This window comes from Lissotriton helveticus, chromosome 1_2 (assembly GCF_964261635.1).
Source record: "Lissotriton helveticus chromosome 1_2, aLisHel1.1, whole genome shotgun sequence".
NCBI classification, from domain to species: domain Eukaryota; kingdom Metazoa; phylum Chordata; class Amphibia; order Caudata; family Salamandridae; genus Lissotriton; species Lissotriton helveticus.
In genome coordinates this window covers 442,623,704-442,642,768 of record NC_136058.1, presented here as the reverse complement: position 1 = coordinate 442,642,768, position 19,065 = coordinate 442,623,704, and the positions used below count along the sequence as shown (strand labels likewise).

The 19,065-nt window shown below is 46.3% G+C and overlaps 1 protein-coding gene across 1 annotated transcript in view; it reads left to right on the top strand.

The window, feature by feature from the left end:
- The first annotated feature begins 507 nt into the window (after positions 1 to 507).
- LOC144805469 (uncharacterized) overlaps positions 508 to 19,065 on the top strand; it is a 232,067-nt gene continuing 213,509 nt past the window's right edge. Inside the window, exon 1 of the mRNA XM_078672020.1 lies at positions 508 to 2,012. Within this exon, the coding sequence (XP_078528146.1) occupies positions 627 to 2,012 (1,386 nt within the window). The 5' untranslated portion in view covers positions 508 to 626. The remainder of the gene's footprint in view (positions 2,013 to 19,065) is intronic.

Below are 19,065 nucleotides of genomic sequence, written 5' to 3'. Positions count from 1 at the left end.
GTTGGAGGAAGGTCTTGTGTCTATTTGGGATCCATAGCTTGGAACAAACTCCCTCCTCAGCTTTGAGCTGTTAGTATCATGATAATGTTTAAAAAAGGTTGAAATCTTGGCTTTTTGTCCATGTTTGAAACAAACTGATTTACTTTCTTTTCTGACCTGTGCTTTGCCGCGGGACACTCTTTGGAGTAGCTGTACACATTACGAGTCGCTTCACCATCATGATATGGCTAGAGCAGTGCTTCGCTATCTAAATTGGCAACAGACCACCATTCAGTGCTCTAGGTGTATTGTTAACTCTTTCTAGCCAAACCTCAGGCACCAGGGAAAAGCACAACGAAGTGGAGCCTAACCACTGAAGGCTAAAGGAAAGCGGAGTTCTCCTCTCTGAAGTACAGAGTATTGTCCCAATTTGCACCTACCGGAAGGAAGATTAGGCTTTACCCGCAAGCATGCAAAGCCATTATCCAATCTAAAGATGCAATCACCCTCAAGGAAGTCTTACTGATATTATGAATGTGGCAGGTATTTAGTGAGTCTTGTATTTTTATTTTTAAATCGGAAATCACGCGTCCAAAATATAACACGCATACAGGGAATGTGAAAATAACGCAAGTAGTTTATGAACTATGCTGACCCTTCAGGAAACACGGTCAGGAGAAAAATCGTGCAATTCCACTGAATATGTCAAGAACTTTAGCCAATTAGAAACCATAAAAGAGCATCAGCAAATACACACAGGGGAAAAACCATACCATTGCAATGAATGTGTGCAGAGCTTCAGTTGGTTATCACTCCTCCAAAGACATCAAAGAATACACACAGGGGAAAAACCATACCATTGCACTGAATGTGTAAAGAGCTTCAGTCATCTATCAGACCTCCATAGACATCAGAAAATACACACAGGGGAAAAACCATACCATTGCAAGAAATGTGTGAAGAGTTTCAGTCAATTATCAAACCTCCATAGACATCAGAAAATACACACAGGGGAAAAACCATATCATTGCAAGAAATGTGTGAAGAGTTTCAGTATGTTAGCAGAACTCCAAACACATCAGAGAATACACACAGGGGAAAAACCATACCATTGCAAGGGATGTGTGAAGAGTTTCAGTACGCTAGCAAAACTCCAAACACATCAGCGAACACACAGAGGGGAAAAACCATACCATTGCAGTGAATGTGTGAAGAGCTTCAGTCAAATTACATGTCTCCGCACACATCAGAGAATACACACAGGGGAAAAACCATACCAGTGCAGTGAGTGTGTAAAGAGCTTCAGTCAATTATCAAACCTCCAGATACATCAGCGAATACACACTGGGGAAAAACCATACCATTGCAGTGAATGTGTGAAGAGCTTCATTCAATTATCAAGCCTCCATACACATCAGCGCACACACACGGGAGAAAAACCATACCATTGTAAGGAATGTGTAAAGAGCTTCAGTCAATTATCAAGCCTCCATACACATCAGCGCACACACACGGGAGAAAAACCATACCATTGTAAGGAATGTGTAAAGAGCTTCAATCAAATTTCACAGCTCCACAGACATCAGAGAATACACACAGGGGGAAAACTATACCATTGCAGTGAATGTGTGAAGAGTTTCAGTACGTTAGCAGAACTCCAATCACATCAGCGAACACACACAGGGGAAAAACCATACCAGTGCGGTGAATGTGTAAAGAGCTTCAGTCTGTTAACAAGCCTCCGGAGACATCAGCGAATACACACTGGGGAAAAACCATTCCATTGCAAGGAATGTGCAAAGAACTTCAATCAGATTTCACAGCTACACGTACATCAGAAAATACACACAGGGGAAAAACCATACCATTGCAGTGAATGTGTAAAGAGCTTCAGTCAGTTAACAAGCCTCCGGAGACATCAGCGAACACACACAGGGGAAAAACCATACAATTGCAGTGAATGTGGAAGTAGTTTTACTTACTCTTCAGCATTAAGAAATCATCAGCGAGCTCACAAAGGGGAAACAAATCGTTTAAATGCCATGAATGCTTGAAAAGCTGAAGTCCATTATCAATCCTAAACAGGCATCAGCGAACACACGCAGAAGAAAAGCCTTCAAGTGCAATAAATGTGTGAACAAATGTAGTCAATTGTCAAGCCTATGTAGACATCAGCTTGCACTCACTCTGTAAATACCGTACGACTGTAGTGAGTGTAGAAGTACCTTTAGTGCATCTTCCGCACTAAGGATTCATCAGTTAATGCTCACAGAGAAAAATCCATTCAGGTGCAGCGAATGTGTGAATATCTTCTGTCAGTTATTAAACCTACGGATACATCAACTAACATACACAGAGTAAAAAAGAGCATTGCAATGAATGTCAGAAGTGATTTTGTCAATTGCAAACACACCTGGGGTAAACCTTACAATTGCTCTAAAAGTGTGACGAGCTTTTGTCAATTTCTGATCCTACATAGCCTCAGCGTAAACACACCTTCATTTAACTCACTTAGAAATAATCCCAGAGATGCAGTGAATTCAAAAAGAACTTAAGAACATTAACAATAATATTGACTCATCTGAGGACATAGACAGGGGCAGAACAGTGCAGTTATTGTGAGATGAAGGAATTACAGGAACAAGTATATAATTATGTTAGGTATTCAAATACCAGATGAATGAAGACTCGACTAGAAGAAATGAAGAAAACCAAAGATTTGTAGAATATTGAAAGTGTCTGTTCCCAGTGATTGTTCACTTCGGTACACATAGAAAAAACAACGTGATATAACAGGAAATCCACTGGGAGACTAGCACAATGAGGAATAAAAGAAAAGAAACACTGGTAGTTTTTATTTGGCAATGAAGAGTTACAAAGAAAAACATCCAAGTGTTCCAGTTCATGCCACCTATGAAAGTGTAGGGATGAATATGATGTAGTGTAGTTCCTATTATCCCAATAGGCTCTGCGCATTGGAATAATACCTTCAATAGTATAGGCCTAGACCAGACGTTAACTAGGTCTACTACTGTCGATATTAGACTTAAAGTTTTGGGTTTGCCAGCTAGCTCAGAGTTCACTAGAAACTTTCTCGAATAGGCAAGGAGGAGTTGAACCTCCCTGGATAGACAAGAAGGGATTTAGTTTCTGACAACCATAGAACATTACAACTTTGCTCTCCCCTAATCAAGAGTGTATCTCTAGAGTCGTGTGAACAAAAGGCAATTTATTTTACTCAGTCAGTACGTGCATTCTTAGTCTCACCAGATTGTAGAGAAAAGGAAGAGACGGGCGTGTTCAATAAAAGATGTTATTTATTGATCAGTCTCTTTTCTCATACAAGAGAAATGGATCGATATTATTGCAATACTTATGGTTAAGTAAAGTGCATACATTAAAAGCAGAAGTATAAAATAATACTGTAAAAACATTGATATGGTTTCTGAGCCATATGAAGGTTTAAAATGAATAAAATGAATACATACACATATACATTTGACTAATCGTACTCAACTGGTGTTTCTAACTACGCCTACCCCGTGTACCTGACCTAAGCCTAATACGTGGGCGGGAATAGAAAGTTACAGTTTAAGTTAAGTTTGTTTTGCCAAGTGACTGACTAAAGAATTCTCTGCAAGGGGTTATTCAGTTCTGTACCTGGAATCTAGGATGAATGAGGGATGGTATCTCTCGTCTCTGGTCTCGATATTCCAGGCTGCCTGCGAGGGCTACCCGGAAGCGCCAGAGCTCAATCAATCAATCAATCAAGACATTTCTAGAGCGCACTACTCACCCGTAGGGTCTCAAGGAGCTGGATTTCTCGGCAGGAGAAAAGGCAGCTTCTCGTTCTCAGCGCGTCAGGAAGGCGGGGCTGCGCCAGCGGGGTCTGCTCTGCTCTGGGCTTCGGCAAGTCTGGCTGCTCCGATCTCGTCACCACCGCGTGTGTTTGCATAGGGCAATATCGGTAATATTTATACCTTTAAGGTGCCGAGATTGACGTAAGGATGGACATAGATACGTCAATAAGGATGTCATACGACCTGGTCGTTAGCACATTCTTTTGCTGAAGTTCTCGGTGAAATCAAAACAATGGCCGCAGGGTTTTTCCCAGGTCTGTCATAGGTTTGATTTGTTTTGAGAACTCCGTATGCCTTATCAGGGGCTGGAGGAATATCGCTTGTCTAATTAGATGGCAAGCGTTATGACCTAATCAGAAAACACGTTCCTGTGCCGTAGTGTGGCTTTATCAGATAACGGTTCCTGCATCATGGGGGTTTTCTGCCTCATGGGATGGCTGCTAGTTAACTTGTTAACCAGAATAGGGTCAGGAATAGGGGGATCGATACAGAACCTATAGGAATACATCACAATGATTCTGCCTGCATATATTGCTATATTAGCATAAGTGAGTTAGTTGTGAAAACGCCATTTTGCTGCTTTTGCACATGACACAACATCTCTGTTTTTATAAAGACAAACTGCTTGCTTTTCCTTCACATGAGAACGGTCTGTTTTTCATATCTCTAGACTCACACTGCGACCTCAAGTCTACACAAAGTGTTCAAGGTTAAAATAACAATGTATGCTGTTGATGCAGGTTGATCGGCCCACGCTCTAGACACAACACAAACACAGCTGCTCATTTCTAAAACTCAGGTGCTTTTAATATTGCACTGCATGCATGAGTCTAGCACTTGGAAAAAACCTTTCAATCGACAAAGAGCTGTGCTGATCTGGGATGTGATTCACTTCACCTGACTTTGGAGGTATGGGTTTCCCGGTTTTAACCTAGAGATCTTCTATTATTATAATACCTAGCTCCTATCAAGGGGAGGGTGGTACACAAGGCGCTATAGACCATTATAATATGATTTCTCCCTTTGTATTTTATGGAATTGTAACAATGTTGATTGTATTGATTTTATGCATCTTTTTACTTATGTTAGCAAAGATACTGCATCTTAGAGCACGTAGTTGAAATAAACATTTTAAACTATACAGTGTCTCTGATTGCTCACGTTGTGGACATTTATGAGAATAAAAACAAAAGAGTGTTCTTGATTCCCACTATTCCTGAGAGGTCCCAAAGTCGCTTGTTCATTGGTAGCTTCACTTTAGTACGGAGAATGAATGAGACACTGTTGCTAGTCGGATAGGGGTTCTGGGCACTGAGGTGCATTTTTGGTACACCACAATACACTGAAGTCCTGGTTTCCTGCGCATAGTTCTGTGCATGAGCTGAATTCCCGTAACATGGCACCCAAAGTCTTGATTAGTGCTCGTATCTGTCCCCAATACCCTCAACACCTTTTCCGGTTAACAGGCATGACGGATTAACCTACCTATACGAATGTGTTATAGGTTAATTCAAGCATAAGATTTATAAAAAGGTACACATTTTGAATTACTACCCTTTGTTGTACTGCAATTTATATAAATTGTTTTTCTTCTCTATGTCCTCATGGGTGATATTGACATAGCTCAGCATAGTTGGGCAGCGCTCCGGCGTCATCAGACGCAGTTTGGAGTACCAGACGATGATATGTCTGTAATATTTGTAGTGAGTGCTGATTCGGCGTTCCCCTTTGAGCTTTTCTACTATTGGGTCACGTTTCCTGCAATAAATGTGGATGAGGATACGTTTCATACATACACTCACACTGCGATTCCTGTGAACTATACTCCATATAGGACACAAGAGATTCCAATTTCGGCATGGCAGCATCGTGTTTGGTTTAATGGCACCCTGCCCCACACAGTAACTCCGGTTCGGTTAGGTCCCTTGTCAATTCCTGGGGCCACTTGGCCAGTCTTAGCCGGGTTCACACCATATCCACGTTATCTCAATGCCCCGATTGATGACTTGTGTCAACTTTATACCTCTTTTGTTGGGGTACATAGGGCTTTAGTTCAATATGTTTCTTGCAGCGGAACAAGTTGGACCGGCCGGGATGTAGATTGGTCCAGTCATGGTTAGTACGGTTAATTTAGTAATGGGCAAGCACCCTCAAACTAAGTACGATATGCCTTATTGGCTTGCCGAGAAATTTGACCCACTGGAAGCAGTGTTTCCTAATAACACTCCTGTGGAAAAACACAGGATTCTCTCAATTAGTTTGCAGAAAGACCTATTGCCAGAGGTAATAGATTGTGAGATTTGGGGTAAAGTATTTGCAGCAGAATATGCGAAGTGTTTCTGCACGCCGTCTATAAATGTCTTGCCCTCTGTGATCAAGCATGTTCCGGATGAGCACAGTGCGGAGGCGGCTGTCGAGTTGAGAATGAGGCTCGTTGGAGTGTTTGACGTAGTTGCTGATCTCATCTTTTGTAATGTAAAGGGAGATGCGGTTAACTTTCAGGTGTCGAATGCTTTGCGCCTTGTCCAAGACGTTGACAAACCCGAGCGTTACCTTGAATTATTGCGGAGGCTTATAAGACCATTGGCCGCAATAGTTTGGGTGTTAAGCCTTTTGCTAAAACCGCAACTCAACCGCAGACTCAGATAGCAAAGTCTACTAAAGAGGATCATCCAAATTTTCCAAAACAGAATTGGAAGAATAAAATCAGGGGAAGCAGCAATAGAAACAGGGGTCGCGTCCGGCGTCGCCGATACCAGCGTCTACTGAGCGCATTTATGATTTGTGCAACCACGCAAGAATTAGGGCTCCTGATAGATTACAGGTTCCTCAGCAACGTTCTCCTTGTTCTTCACAGGAAACATCGCGCACAAGCTGGTGGAGGAGAACACGGCAGGGGTCAAGGTGCCCCACAAGGACGTGAGCAGCCCCGCCCGTCTGATGGTAAAGGCAAGCAGGAAGACTTGCCACGTTAACGCCCTCATTTTCAGAAAAAGAAAGTTGCTGCGTTAACCGTAAGGTATGCCACGGATAGTGAGAACACAGGTTTGGATCCTGACATGGGCATTAACGCTGCTCGACAGCGCAGCGGAGGTTACAATAGTGCGGCAAGCACTGCGTCCATATCTGAAGGCGACAGCAACTGACACTTTTATCACAATGGAAACTGCTGCCAGTAGGGTGGCTCCCCCTGACAGACTATATGATATAGTTCTTTTAATAGAAGGTGACATCCAACGTGTAATAAAAGGGATTTTTTGGGAACATCTGACCTCTACATCTGACATTCTGTTAGGTTAGTTGAGTCAGACTGGGCCCTGCTTTTCATTTTTGCCGCTCCAAGAGGGGAGGAGGTCACCCTCCCCAGCTTTCCGCACACCGTGCCCAAGGAGCAGTCCGCAGAACTTTGCAGAAGAGTGTGCTCTGGTGCTTGCACCTGTGTTGTACCATACTCAAGTCGGTGGGATAAAATTTCTCCCAGACACGAGATTCCATTGCGGTTTATGCCACAGCCACCACCCCGCTATCTCATGCGGCGATTGGCTAAAGCCCCCGTTGCGGAAATCCTTGAACAATTAGAATATCAAGGTGTGATTGAGACATGTGTGTCACCCATAAATAATCCTCATTTCACTGTTACCAAACCTGATGGGTCGTACTGCCTGGTTTTGGATTATCTTTGTGAAACAAAGGAGTTAGGTCAATGTAGAGTATGGGGTAGACTGGGTCATAATAAACTAGAAAACACAAGAATATGTCTACACCCAATTAATTTCCAAAAACTTATTTCAGATCATAGGAGAAACACAAATGTATTGAGTTTGACCCAGTATTTTCATTTATACCTGTCTATTTTGAAAAAAAAATCATTCTTCTTTTGAACGTTTCGCAAAAAAGGAGAAAACTGTACATCCAACACATTTAAATTCCAACGTCTAACTATTTACAAACAAAATATTTACAATTCATATACACAATTATCATACATTCCACAAAAAATTCACTATACAAACACAAACAATTGAAATTTTCAATGAAGTTAATCTGAATTCATATAGAATGAAGAGACAAAGTCAAAAGGAAGGAGCACGTCCTAAAATAAGGATGACTTTTACAACCAGCCAGAGCTAGTTCAAACACTTAGTGATATTGATTGCTCCCTCAGATGTGCTGACGCGTTTCTAGTCCGAGGAAACCAGTTCCCAGATAGTCATCAGGGCTTTGTCACTTTTCTGTGTAAAATGCAGAAAAACAATAAAGTTTTAATTATCTAGCTTGAAGCCTCTATTCTTTCTGGTATTGCACTAAACTATCTATAATATGTACCTGTTGGTCTCTGATGTCTTACTCATTCCGACTACAAATGTCGCTTTATTTACAAATTGCATCAAAACACGTATTAGGAACGGCCCCTTCAGTTGCTAGAAACTACGTGTCCCATAACCCCCAGCCTAATAAAAAAAGAGTTTGAAGTGCAGACGTTTCCAAGATGGCCACCGGTCAAGCGCAATAGAGAGAGCACCCGTCCTGCTCACACATTGACAAAGGTACGTTATATAGCAAACTGGTGGGTACACAAGATTATGGGTCCAATATTGTTACAATTTCTTTTATCAGAACCTGCTTTTGAAAACCGAAGCACAGGCGAACCACTTGCCGCTATTAAGACTCTGACCCTGAAACAAAGGTAGGAATGAGTAAGATTGTATCTTCTTCCTCCTCCCCGCTTCGTGTACATAAATGAGTGGAGAAACTCTGACTTTTTCCTTCTATCACAGGCAGTCAACATAAAATGTCCTGTTTCACAGCTTGAGCCACTTCCTTGAATACAAAGATTCATAAAAAGGTTTTCCCTGAGCCTGACGATACCGTGAGAGGCCAGGACATCAGAGACACACAGGTACATATTTTAGATCATTTAGTACAATACCAGAAAGAATAGAGGCTTCAAGCTAGATAATTAAAACTTTATTGTTTTTCTGCATTTTACACAGAAAAGTGACAAAGCCCTGATGACAGTCTGGGAAGTGTTTACCTTGGACTAGAAACATGTCGGCACATCTGAGGGAGCAATCAATATCACTAAGCGTTTGAACTAGCTCTGGCTGGTTGTAAAAGTCATCCTTATTTTAGGACGTGCTCCTTCCTTTTGACTTTGTCTCTTCATTCTTTATGAATTCAGATTAACTTTTTTGAAAATTTCAATTGTTTGTGTTTGTATAGTGAATTTTTTGTGGAATGTATGGTAATTGTGTATATGAATTGTAAATATTTTGTTTGTAAATAGTTAGATGTTGCAATTTAAATGTATTGAATGTTCAGTGTTTTCCTTTTTTGCGAAACTTTCAAAAGAAGAATGACTTTTTTTCCCGAAATAGACAGGTATAAATAAAAATACCGGGTCAAACTCAATAAGTTTTTGTTTCTCCTATGATCTGAAATAGGTTTTTGGAAATTAATTGGGTGTAGACATATTCTTGTGTTTTCTGGTTTTGGATTATCGACATTTAAATTCACATTGTCGTACATGTGCGGTACAGAACACCCACAGTTCAGCTCAGCTCTCATTAACAGTCTGATGCGAAAAAGATTTAAGGTCACACGAGATATTTCAAATGGCATTTTTAGTCATAACCTGTCCTCCGTTAGTAGTCAATGGACAGCGTTCACTTGTGGCGGCAAACAAAAACAATTTAAAAGATTGGCCATGGGCTATAAAAACAGCCCAGGTGTCTTTGCTGCACGTGTCGTCTCTTTCTTAGATGGCATTGATCCTGATGCGTACTCGTACATTGATGATATTTATCTAATGGACGACGAATTATGGCCACATCTTTGACCGCATTATAGTTATGTTTGCGGACTTCGGTTATACATTTATCTTTGCAAAGTCAAACATTGCGGAGTTCACAGTGTTGTTCCTGGGCTCAACAATGAAGGTAGAGGTCTTGCACCTCACTTCCTGGAGAAATGCGCATGTTTATGGTCTCCTACAACTCTGAAAAAACTACAATCCTTGCTGGGATTTTTGAATTTCGGGCGTACTTATATTCCCTATTATGCCCAGCGTATCAAACCTCTTTATGCTTTGATACAACCAACTTTTACCAAGTCATGCTGGCTGCCTGAACGTTCAGCTATTCTGCAATTCTTGAATCTAAGTACTTATTGACTCATGATGACCACACTAACCTGGTAATAAGAATTGTGCCTGGTGCCGTGGGTTTCATGTACTTGACGTTTAATGAAAGAGACACAGTGCCTATCGCTTACAAGTCACACTTGTACACTTCGGCTGAAAAGCGATTTTCTTCTGTCGAGAAAGTCTTGACAGCTGTACATATGGCAATTCTAAAAGAGAGAGCGCAGTCACAAGGAAAACACATGTTTGTTGTTACACCTTACACTGCATTTGAAGCAGTGATGAAAGCCAGTGTGCCAAATTCTAAAGTTTTATATCCTAATCGGATACAATGGGCAACTTCGTTGACATCTCCGGATGTCACATTTATCTTTGACCCCTCATTGCAAACTCAGGAGTTCTTACAGTATGAGTTTGTTCATACTGCTCCTCTGTTCATGCGCACGCTTGAGAATTAGCATTGTATCTATAACACTGACGGTTCGGCGCAACCGGCGATAGGATCTAAGCATTCTTATTCAGTGGTCTGCCCAATCGTGGCTGGTACCATGGTGAATGGAGAATTCAAGTCCGATGTCGTGCACACGCAGATATTAGGTGACTGTACCGCCCAGTTGGCAGAGCTACGTGCTCTAGTGCTTGGGTTAGTGAGAATGAGGGGTAAAAGGTCTGAGTCCCTTACTAGCCGTTTATTGAGCAATGGTCCCTCTTTTTTGTCAAGCTTACCCTCGGCATGGGGAAACCCCTAACCCCCTATTATAGCAAAGTTTGAGAAAGGTGTGTCAGGGCAAGCTTTGTTTTTTATAGTCTATTATGGAAAAATTCCAATCGCACGAGACGACTCGTACCAGCATCACACCAAAATCAGGGAATCTCTATTTATCCACAGAAAAGAACGACCAGATATACTTCTTCAACCTGATTCGTAAAGCCCTGAGGAAGCCCCAGGCCGGATGGCCATGTAAGGGGTGAAACAAGTGTTGGCTGTTCTCCTACGTACTATCACGAATATAGTAACACCTTTATTAAAACCAAAAAATTAACCATCGTGTGATTGGAATTTTTCCATAATAGACTATAAAAAACAAAGCTTGCCCTGTCACACCTTTCTCAAACTAAGCTCTAGTGTTTGCATTGAAGTTTGCTGACCCTCGTGTGACTACTTTAATTGGGAGTGACTCTTATTACTGTGTTCAGTCCTTCAATGAAAATGTATTCTTTTGGACTCAGAATGACTATCGTGATTCCAAAGGTGGCACAATTAAGCACAAGATACTATGGGTTTGAGTCGCAGAAATAAAGAACGTCTGCCTCTCGTAAATGTAATTCATACCCTTGGTCACCAGCATGTAGGAGTACACGCTGTTGGCAACAGTCTTGCTGGTGAAGCAGCAAAGACCGCAGTCGCAACATATGTAGTAGCAGCAGTTACAAGGTCCAACAGTAAGAATGATGATGACATCTTGGCAGCTATAGCTGCTACAGAGATCGGTGATAATTACCCTAAGGGTTTCCCTTCTAAATACTTTTATCATTTAAGTCCTGATAAAGTTCCCTATGTGAGAATTAACAACGTTGGTGACAGGCTGATTTCCGACTCGGACCGCAGGCTACCCTTGATAACAGTCGCTCACTAAGGCATAGCCTCGGTTCATGCTGACGTTTCAGCGTATGTCTCGATCTTACAGCAGCGTTACTGGCGGCGTGGATTGTGTAAATAAACTTGTGAATATGTCTTGTTATGTATGTCAGCAGATTAAACCTTCAACTGCTGCACGGCCGCCACAAACTCAGCTGTACATATCTAATAGACCACTTGGTTGTGTTTATTTAGATCACTGCTGACCTTTTTCTGCTGATACTGCGTATAAATATATCTTAGTTGCAGTGGATTCATGCACACGTTTTCTCTGCGTTTGGCCACAAAGGAGTGCTGATGCTCGAACTGTCATCACAGATTTGCATGTCTTTGTGGGAATTTTTGTATGTGGCACCTTCCATTCTGATCAGGTCCAGCGTTCACCTCTAAGGTGTACAAGAAAGCCATGGGGTCTTTGGGGGTGCAGGTAAAAATGTTGTCTCCATACCAGCCTGAGGGCAATTCTGTTGTGGAGTGAATGAACCGTGACTTAAAGCGATCTTTGACAGCTAGGGTTTTAGGTACTACGTGCACTAAATAAGCTTCCTAGAAGATCTCTGGGTGGGCAGACCCCTTACGAAATGCTCTTTGGCATAAAAATGTTTGTCCTGGACCTTGATGGTCTAGACATGGCGGCGACAGCCGTACCCTATGACTTAGATAATCATTCTGCTGTGTTACAGAACCTACAAGAGACTCGAGACAGTCTTGCAAAGGAACACTTGCCCTCCACATATGGAGCTGAAGCTGCTCTACAGATTCCGGTAGATTCCTGTAGTTAGCTGGCTACCCCGAGTCAGTGACCTGGTCTGTGAGAAGGTGGAGAACAAGAAGGAGTTCAGCCGCTCGTATCATGCACCCATTCCAGTGCTTGGCATGCAGGGCACAAGAACAGTCATTTTACCACCACTTCCGATTCGCAAGGGAAACAGGTACGACTCCATTGACAATGTCAAACTACAACGAGCGGCCGATTCTTCTTAGTATGACTCCTGCTGTCTCTTGTCCAGTACTGCTGAGAAATTCTGTTTTGGCCTCTGCTGACACCAACATCCCTGACCTTGCTATAGAGATGCCCACAGTCACTAATCCATTATTAAATTCGCCAGCTGGCGATCCACATGAAGTTACTGAGTATACATATCCCACGGATGTGTCATTGCCTGATGTGTAAACAAGTCTAGCTGACCAGTCACATTTTTCCTTTGACTCTGACTCTATAACATCGAGTGTACCATTGAAGTTTTCTATTTTTGTTACTTGGTTTAAAATAAATTTTTTGGTTCCCCCTTGGACTTACATCTGGTTGGTTCTCATCTCCATTTTTTTGTTCATGTCGATTGGATTTGTGATGGTATTTTTTCGTCTGGTAAATGGACACTATATAACTGAACGATCAAAAATCTGATTCATTGATGGAACTTTGGCCCCACACTCCTCATCACACATCATGAAAAGAGACCAGACTTTTGTCAACATCACAGCCTAGCCCGTGCTAGATGTTATTGTATGAGATGCTGTAAAATTTCAAACTCATGGACCCACAGAGGTGATTAATGTTCCTAATGTACTTTGTGTTTCAATGGGAGATGTTGTGAAACAAAACATACAATCTGATGATTGGGATGTCCAAGCCATTGAATCTCTCTTTTCTGATTTGAAATATTATGCTACCTTTCATGCTGAGGATTTATATTTAGATTCAGCAAACTACGCTGACTTGTTCTGTTACCAACACTATGGCTATCACTTTCTGCATAATGCTAATACATTTAGAAATGTGGTTAATTACACCCAATGGGAGGGGCGTGGCCGAGAGCCGAGCATGGCGGACGCTTGCTGAATTAGCTCCGTCCTCTGCCCGGTAATACAAGCTTAATATCCTGCTACCCTGATGGCCCCGACGACCCGCCCGGGTCTGCATGAGACGGAGGTGTCGCTGGGCAGCCTGGTCGGGGTCCAGCACCCGGCACAACAACTTACAAGGCGCCGAAGCACCCGAGGCGGAAGAGGCCTGCTACCAGCCCAGAAGCCGCGGCCTCGAGTGAACTGTGGGGCCGCAGAGTGAGCGACCTGCCGGAAACACTGAGCGGACGATAGGCGGAGCTGTCGGGACATCGGCGGCAGAGGTGGGGTGGTGACACTGCTTTTACCCCGGACCCTGTCAGGACACTTGGAGTGCACTCCCTGCGCAATCAGCCGGAGAGACACTTGCAGAGCGCGGAGCCGCCCTGCCGGGCAGAGCCTGGTGGAGACGGGGAGGCGACGGCCTTGACTGCTGTGCGACGGATTGGGAAGTGCCTAGTCGGAGACGGCGAGCGGAGGAGCATCGGAGCATAGCGGAGGCCACGACTTCTGGGACCCGCTCTTTTCACAGCTCCCCGACGGCTCACGGCGGTTCAGGAGGTGAGGACTGCGGGCCGATGCGGGGGTGCGCACTAACGCCGGTGAACCATGATGGCGGACTAGAGGAGCTGCCGGGGCAAGCAGAACAGGACGTTCCTAGACGCACATAAGGGGCAGGTCTGCCATAGAGGATAAGACACTACGACGTTGGAGGAGGGCCCGGTTCTTGCGGAGGTGAGGGGCGGAGAGGCGGCCGTGCTGTTCACTGCCTGGAGACCGGCTTTGAGACATAGCGTCTGGGAGAACACCCCCCCGCCACCTGGTTGATACTAGCGGTACCGGAGGCCGAGCGGCTGCGACCGCTGACATACATTGGGACTGGTGGAGTAGAGGAGGCTTTCATCGCACCTGCGGAGCACTGCAGGGTCTGTGGGAGGAGAGGACACGCCACCACGGGATCCCCCGGGGAGCCGGACGGAGGGACATTGGCTTTCCTGCTTGTGAGGGGTGGACCCCATTGAAGTGCAGTGGTCACACACGATTACGTGCATTGAGGTGCCGGTGGGGAGGCGCGTGGCCGGCCGATTTTGCCCCGGACGGCGCCAGGACAAGGGATCAGTACTTGTGTGCCACTCTCGCCTGGCCGCGGTGCGACCAACCACCACTGGGACGCAGGCCAGGCCTATTGTTATAGGCTTAATACCACCGTAGGCGCGCCACGTGAGCGACTTGTCGATACCACACCACTCCGCCAGCACACGGAACACTGGCGGTAGAAGAGTCGGGAACGGCGCAGGTGGGACGCCTGAGGCACGACCTGCTGTCCGCTGGAACGCTGCCCCCCGGGGGCGCACACGCCGCCATCCAGTTGCTGAGAAACATGGTCAGGAACAGGGCCAAGATGCCTGAGAGGGGCGCTGATCTAACGCAACAGTCTACTGGCTCAGAAGATCCACTGGCCTCGTCTAATGTAGAGATGGTGCCTCCAACGGGCCAGACATCGCAGGAGGCCAAACTGGACCTTATCCTGTCAGAGATACGGGCTTCCAGGGAAGCGATGGAAACGCGCATGGACCAAATGGCGACTGGCATGTCCCTACTACGCGCTGATCACAACAAGCTGGCGGAGAGGGTCACGGAACATAAACTGGCCCTGGACGATCTGATCCCGCAACAGACGGAGCATTCCACGAAAATGGAAAACATGGAGAAGCAGCTGAAACTAATATGGGCGAGGATGGACGATGCGGAAGGGCGGGCGCGCCGCAACAATGTGCGAATACTAGGAATTCCGGAGCGGAGTGAGGGGAGGAACCCGACGCAGTTCGTAGAGGATTGGTTGAGGAACCTTGCAGGGCCGCAGGTGCTTACGCCCCTATACAGCGTGGAGAGGGCGCATAGGATACCAGGTAAACCGCCAAGGCCGGGTGCGGCACCTCGTCCTTTAATAGCTCTCCTGCTCAACTACAAGGATAGGGATATAGTCCTGCGAGTGGCAAGAGAGAAGGCGCCTATACGCTTTGAGGACAAGACTATCTCGATTTACCCAGACTTCACCCCCAGGTGCAAAGGGCCAGGTCTACGTTCCTGCATGTGAAGAGACGCTTGCGGGACAAGAACCTGAAATATGCCTTACTGTTCCCAGCCCGCCTGAAAATAATTCACAACAACAAATCACTTTTCTTTGACACGGCTGAGGAGGCGGCGGAGTGGATGGAGGTGACGCTGACGCCGCCCAGCTCGCAAGACCCTCTTGCGGAGGGACAGCTGAGGGACGACCCGCCGCGCGGGAGGGAGGAGAGGCCTGAAGAGGGTGCAGCACACGAGGAGGTGGAGATAACGAGCGGACCAGACGGCCTGACGGGACTGAGGGGGACACAGGAGAGGGCTCGGCTGACGGAGGCCGCACTGGCTGCACACAACGTGGGCCACGCGGTGGTCCTAGATAGCGCCTCTGATGCCAGGACGGAGGTATCTGGTTCTGCGGACAGCCTGCAACTTTTTCCGAAAATAACTGCACAAGAGGCGAATGAACTTTAACGGGACTTCGGAAGACACCGCTTGGTAATGTATAGCCTGCATGAAAGACCTTGGGCGGGCTAACCGGGGTCGGGGGTACGGACACTCGCTGGGGCACGCCGTAAGGACTCCGGCGAGGCCCAGGCGAGGGAGAGCGGGACCACACCCCCAGGGCGCAGCAATGGTACTGTTTGCTTGTCACCCCAGTTGGGTGCTAGTGTTTGGACCTCATAGTTCTTTGAATGGGGACCTTGATGTTTTGGGGTTGTTAGTAACTGGGGCACACACGGCAGCAATTACTGGGAAGTTGGTAACATGGTTGGATACACTGAACCTAATTGTCGCAAACGGCCATGGGGTCACTTAGCGAATACAAAATGTGCACCTGGAATGTGAGAGGTATGAGCTCAATCCATAAAAGGTATAGGGTGCTTGCGCAACTGAATAGGAGACGTATTGCAGTGGCATACTTACAGGAAACACATCTGAATAGGGATGAAGGTGCGAAACTGCTCAAGAAGTGGAAGGGGCAACTATTTGCTACTACTTATTCTGTGTTCTCCCGGGGAGCGGCGATATGGATTAGGAACTCAGTCCCCTTCAAGGTGATGGAGGAGAGGTTAGACCCTGAGGGCCGGTATGTGCTTGTCAGGGGATTGTTGGATGGCTCCCCTGTTGTGCTTGGCTGTGTGTATGCACCGAATGTGGGACAGGGGGGTTTCTTGACCTCGCTTAACAGAGTGATAGCTGACTGGTCGGAGAATGTGTGGATTATTGGAGGGGACTTTAATGCAGTCCTGGACATATCGCTGGACAGGTCCCACCCGCCACTGCAGGCTACTGAAAGCAGGCGACAGGCGGAAGCGCTTTCTCAGTGGGCGGCGGGTTGGGGGCTAGCAGATATTTGGAGATGCATGCATTTGACGGACAGAGAGTATACCTTCTTTCCCCCCCCCCATGGCCTACACACGAGAATAGACCACATGTTTTGCAACATGACATTACTGGGGGAGATGGTAGGCTCAGAACACATGGGTAAGACCTTCTCGGACCACAATCCAGTCGAGGTCACGCTGAGATGGGGCAAGATACCCACGCCGATACCGACGTGGCGTATGTCCCCGGACCTGCTCGAGGACACCGTTTTTAAAGCTACCATGGCGGAACACATCGCACAACATTTACACATAAATGATGGCTCGGCTAGTACACGCAAAATAGAGTGGGATGCCTTCAAGGTGTATATAAGAGGGGAGGCATTGAACACACGAACAGGTATGAGGCGTATGGTCATGGAGAAGCTTAGTGATGTGGAGGGCCGACTGGCCATGCTGGAGAGGGAGGCTGCGGGCACGAACTTGCCTTTTACGCCATTGCAGGAGGCACACATTCAACACGCCGAGCTGTTGGAGGAACTGCGTGTCCTGGATTACAGGGAATATACATGTAGACAACATGCCCATGCAGACAAATCCGGACCTCTATTGGCCCGGATATTGCGAGATGCCCCGGACCCTACTCCTGTGTTGGAGGTTATGGATCAATCTGGGAGGCTGGTGGCGACACAGTTCGGTGTAAACGTTGCCTTTCGTGAATACTATGAGTCGTTGTACGGCCCACATCGAAGTATGTCTGATGAGGCATTTGAAGAGTTCATGTCGGGAATCGAGCTGCCGCGCCTAGGTAGGACCCAGAGTGACGACTTGGCACGACCTATATCGGTCGCGGAAATACGACAGGCAATAAAAGCACTCCCAAGGAACAAGACCCCGGGAACCGATGGCCTCCCGGCTGAGTTTTATGGGGCGTATGTAGATTTGCTGGCCCCGCGACTACACGAGGTGTTCAACGAAGCGAAGAAAGCGGGTGGGTTACCGCAGTCTACGCTGCAGGCCCTGATTGTTTCATTGCCTAAGCCGGGTAGGGACAGTTTACGTTTAGCTAACTATAGACCGTTGTCCTTGTTGAACACCGATCACAAGGTACTGAGCAAGGTGTTGGCGACAAGACTGGCGCAATATGTCCCGGGCCTGATCCACCCGGACCAATGTGGTTTCGTGCCTGGCAGAAGCACGGCGATGAACCTGCGGAGGCTTAGCCAACTCATGCTTCACGAGCATTCACCCGTGACAACTGAGGGCTGTATATCGTTGGACCTGCGGCAGGCATTTGATTCCCTTCGTTGGGATTATATGTTTGCGGCGTTGGAACGGTTCGGGGTCCCGGCTGACTTCATTGCTTGGATCCGATTACTATACACCCGCCCCACTGCTAGGGTCCGCACGAACAGATGTATCTCACCTCAATTGGCTATAGCGAGGGGCACGAGGCAAGGTTGCCCACTATCCCCGCTGTTGTTTATTATGGCACTGGAACCGCTCCTGTGTAAACTCCGGCTTCAAGCACGGTACAGAGGTATCAAGAGGGGAGGTGTAACACATGTGGTGTCGGCATACGCCAATGACATCATCCTTTACTTGAGGGACTTAAAGGGGGGACTGGATCCCATCCCCGAGCTTTTTGAAGACTTTAGTGCACTCTCGGGCCTTACGATCAGCGAGTCTAAATCCCATGGATACTGTTTTGCTGCTCTGGAGGCAAGTGATCCCTTGTTTTTCCCACCTCACAGCTTCCAAATGGCGGAGACTACTTTCCGCTATCTGGGGATACAGATTTACAGAGGGGCGACAAATATGCTTGAGGGCAATCTGGGTCGGGCTGTGGACCGCACTACCATTGTCAGTGGCGGGCAGGGTGGCCGTCTCTAAGATGGTAGTCCTCCCGAGGCTCCTTTACTACTTTACGAACTTGCCCTTTATGGTCCCAGCTGCGGTATTTCGAACCTTGAATACCATACTAACGGAGCTGGTCTGTGGACGGGGCACACGCCGCATAAGTTTGGCGAAGCTACAGCTACCCACGGCGGCTGGAGGGATGGGAGTTCCTGACTTACTGGCGTATTACTATGCGTGCCAATTACAGTGGCTGGCTATTGGCTAGCGGGACGCAACCTGCACGAAATAGGCATGTCTGAAGAAGACAGGAGAAGGGGTGCCGTCCACACACTGTTGCTGCCCAAC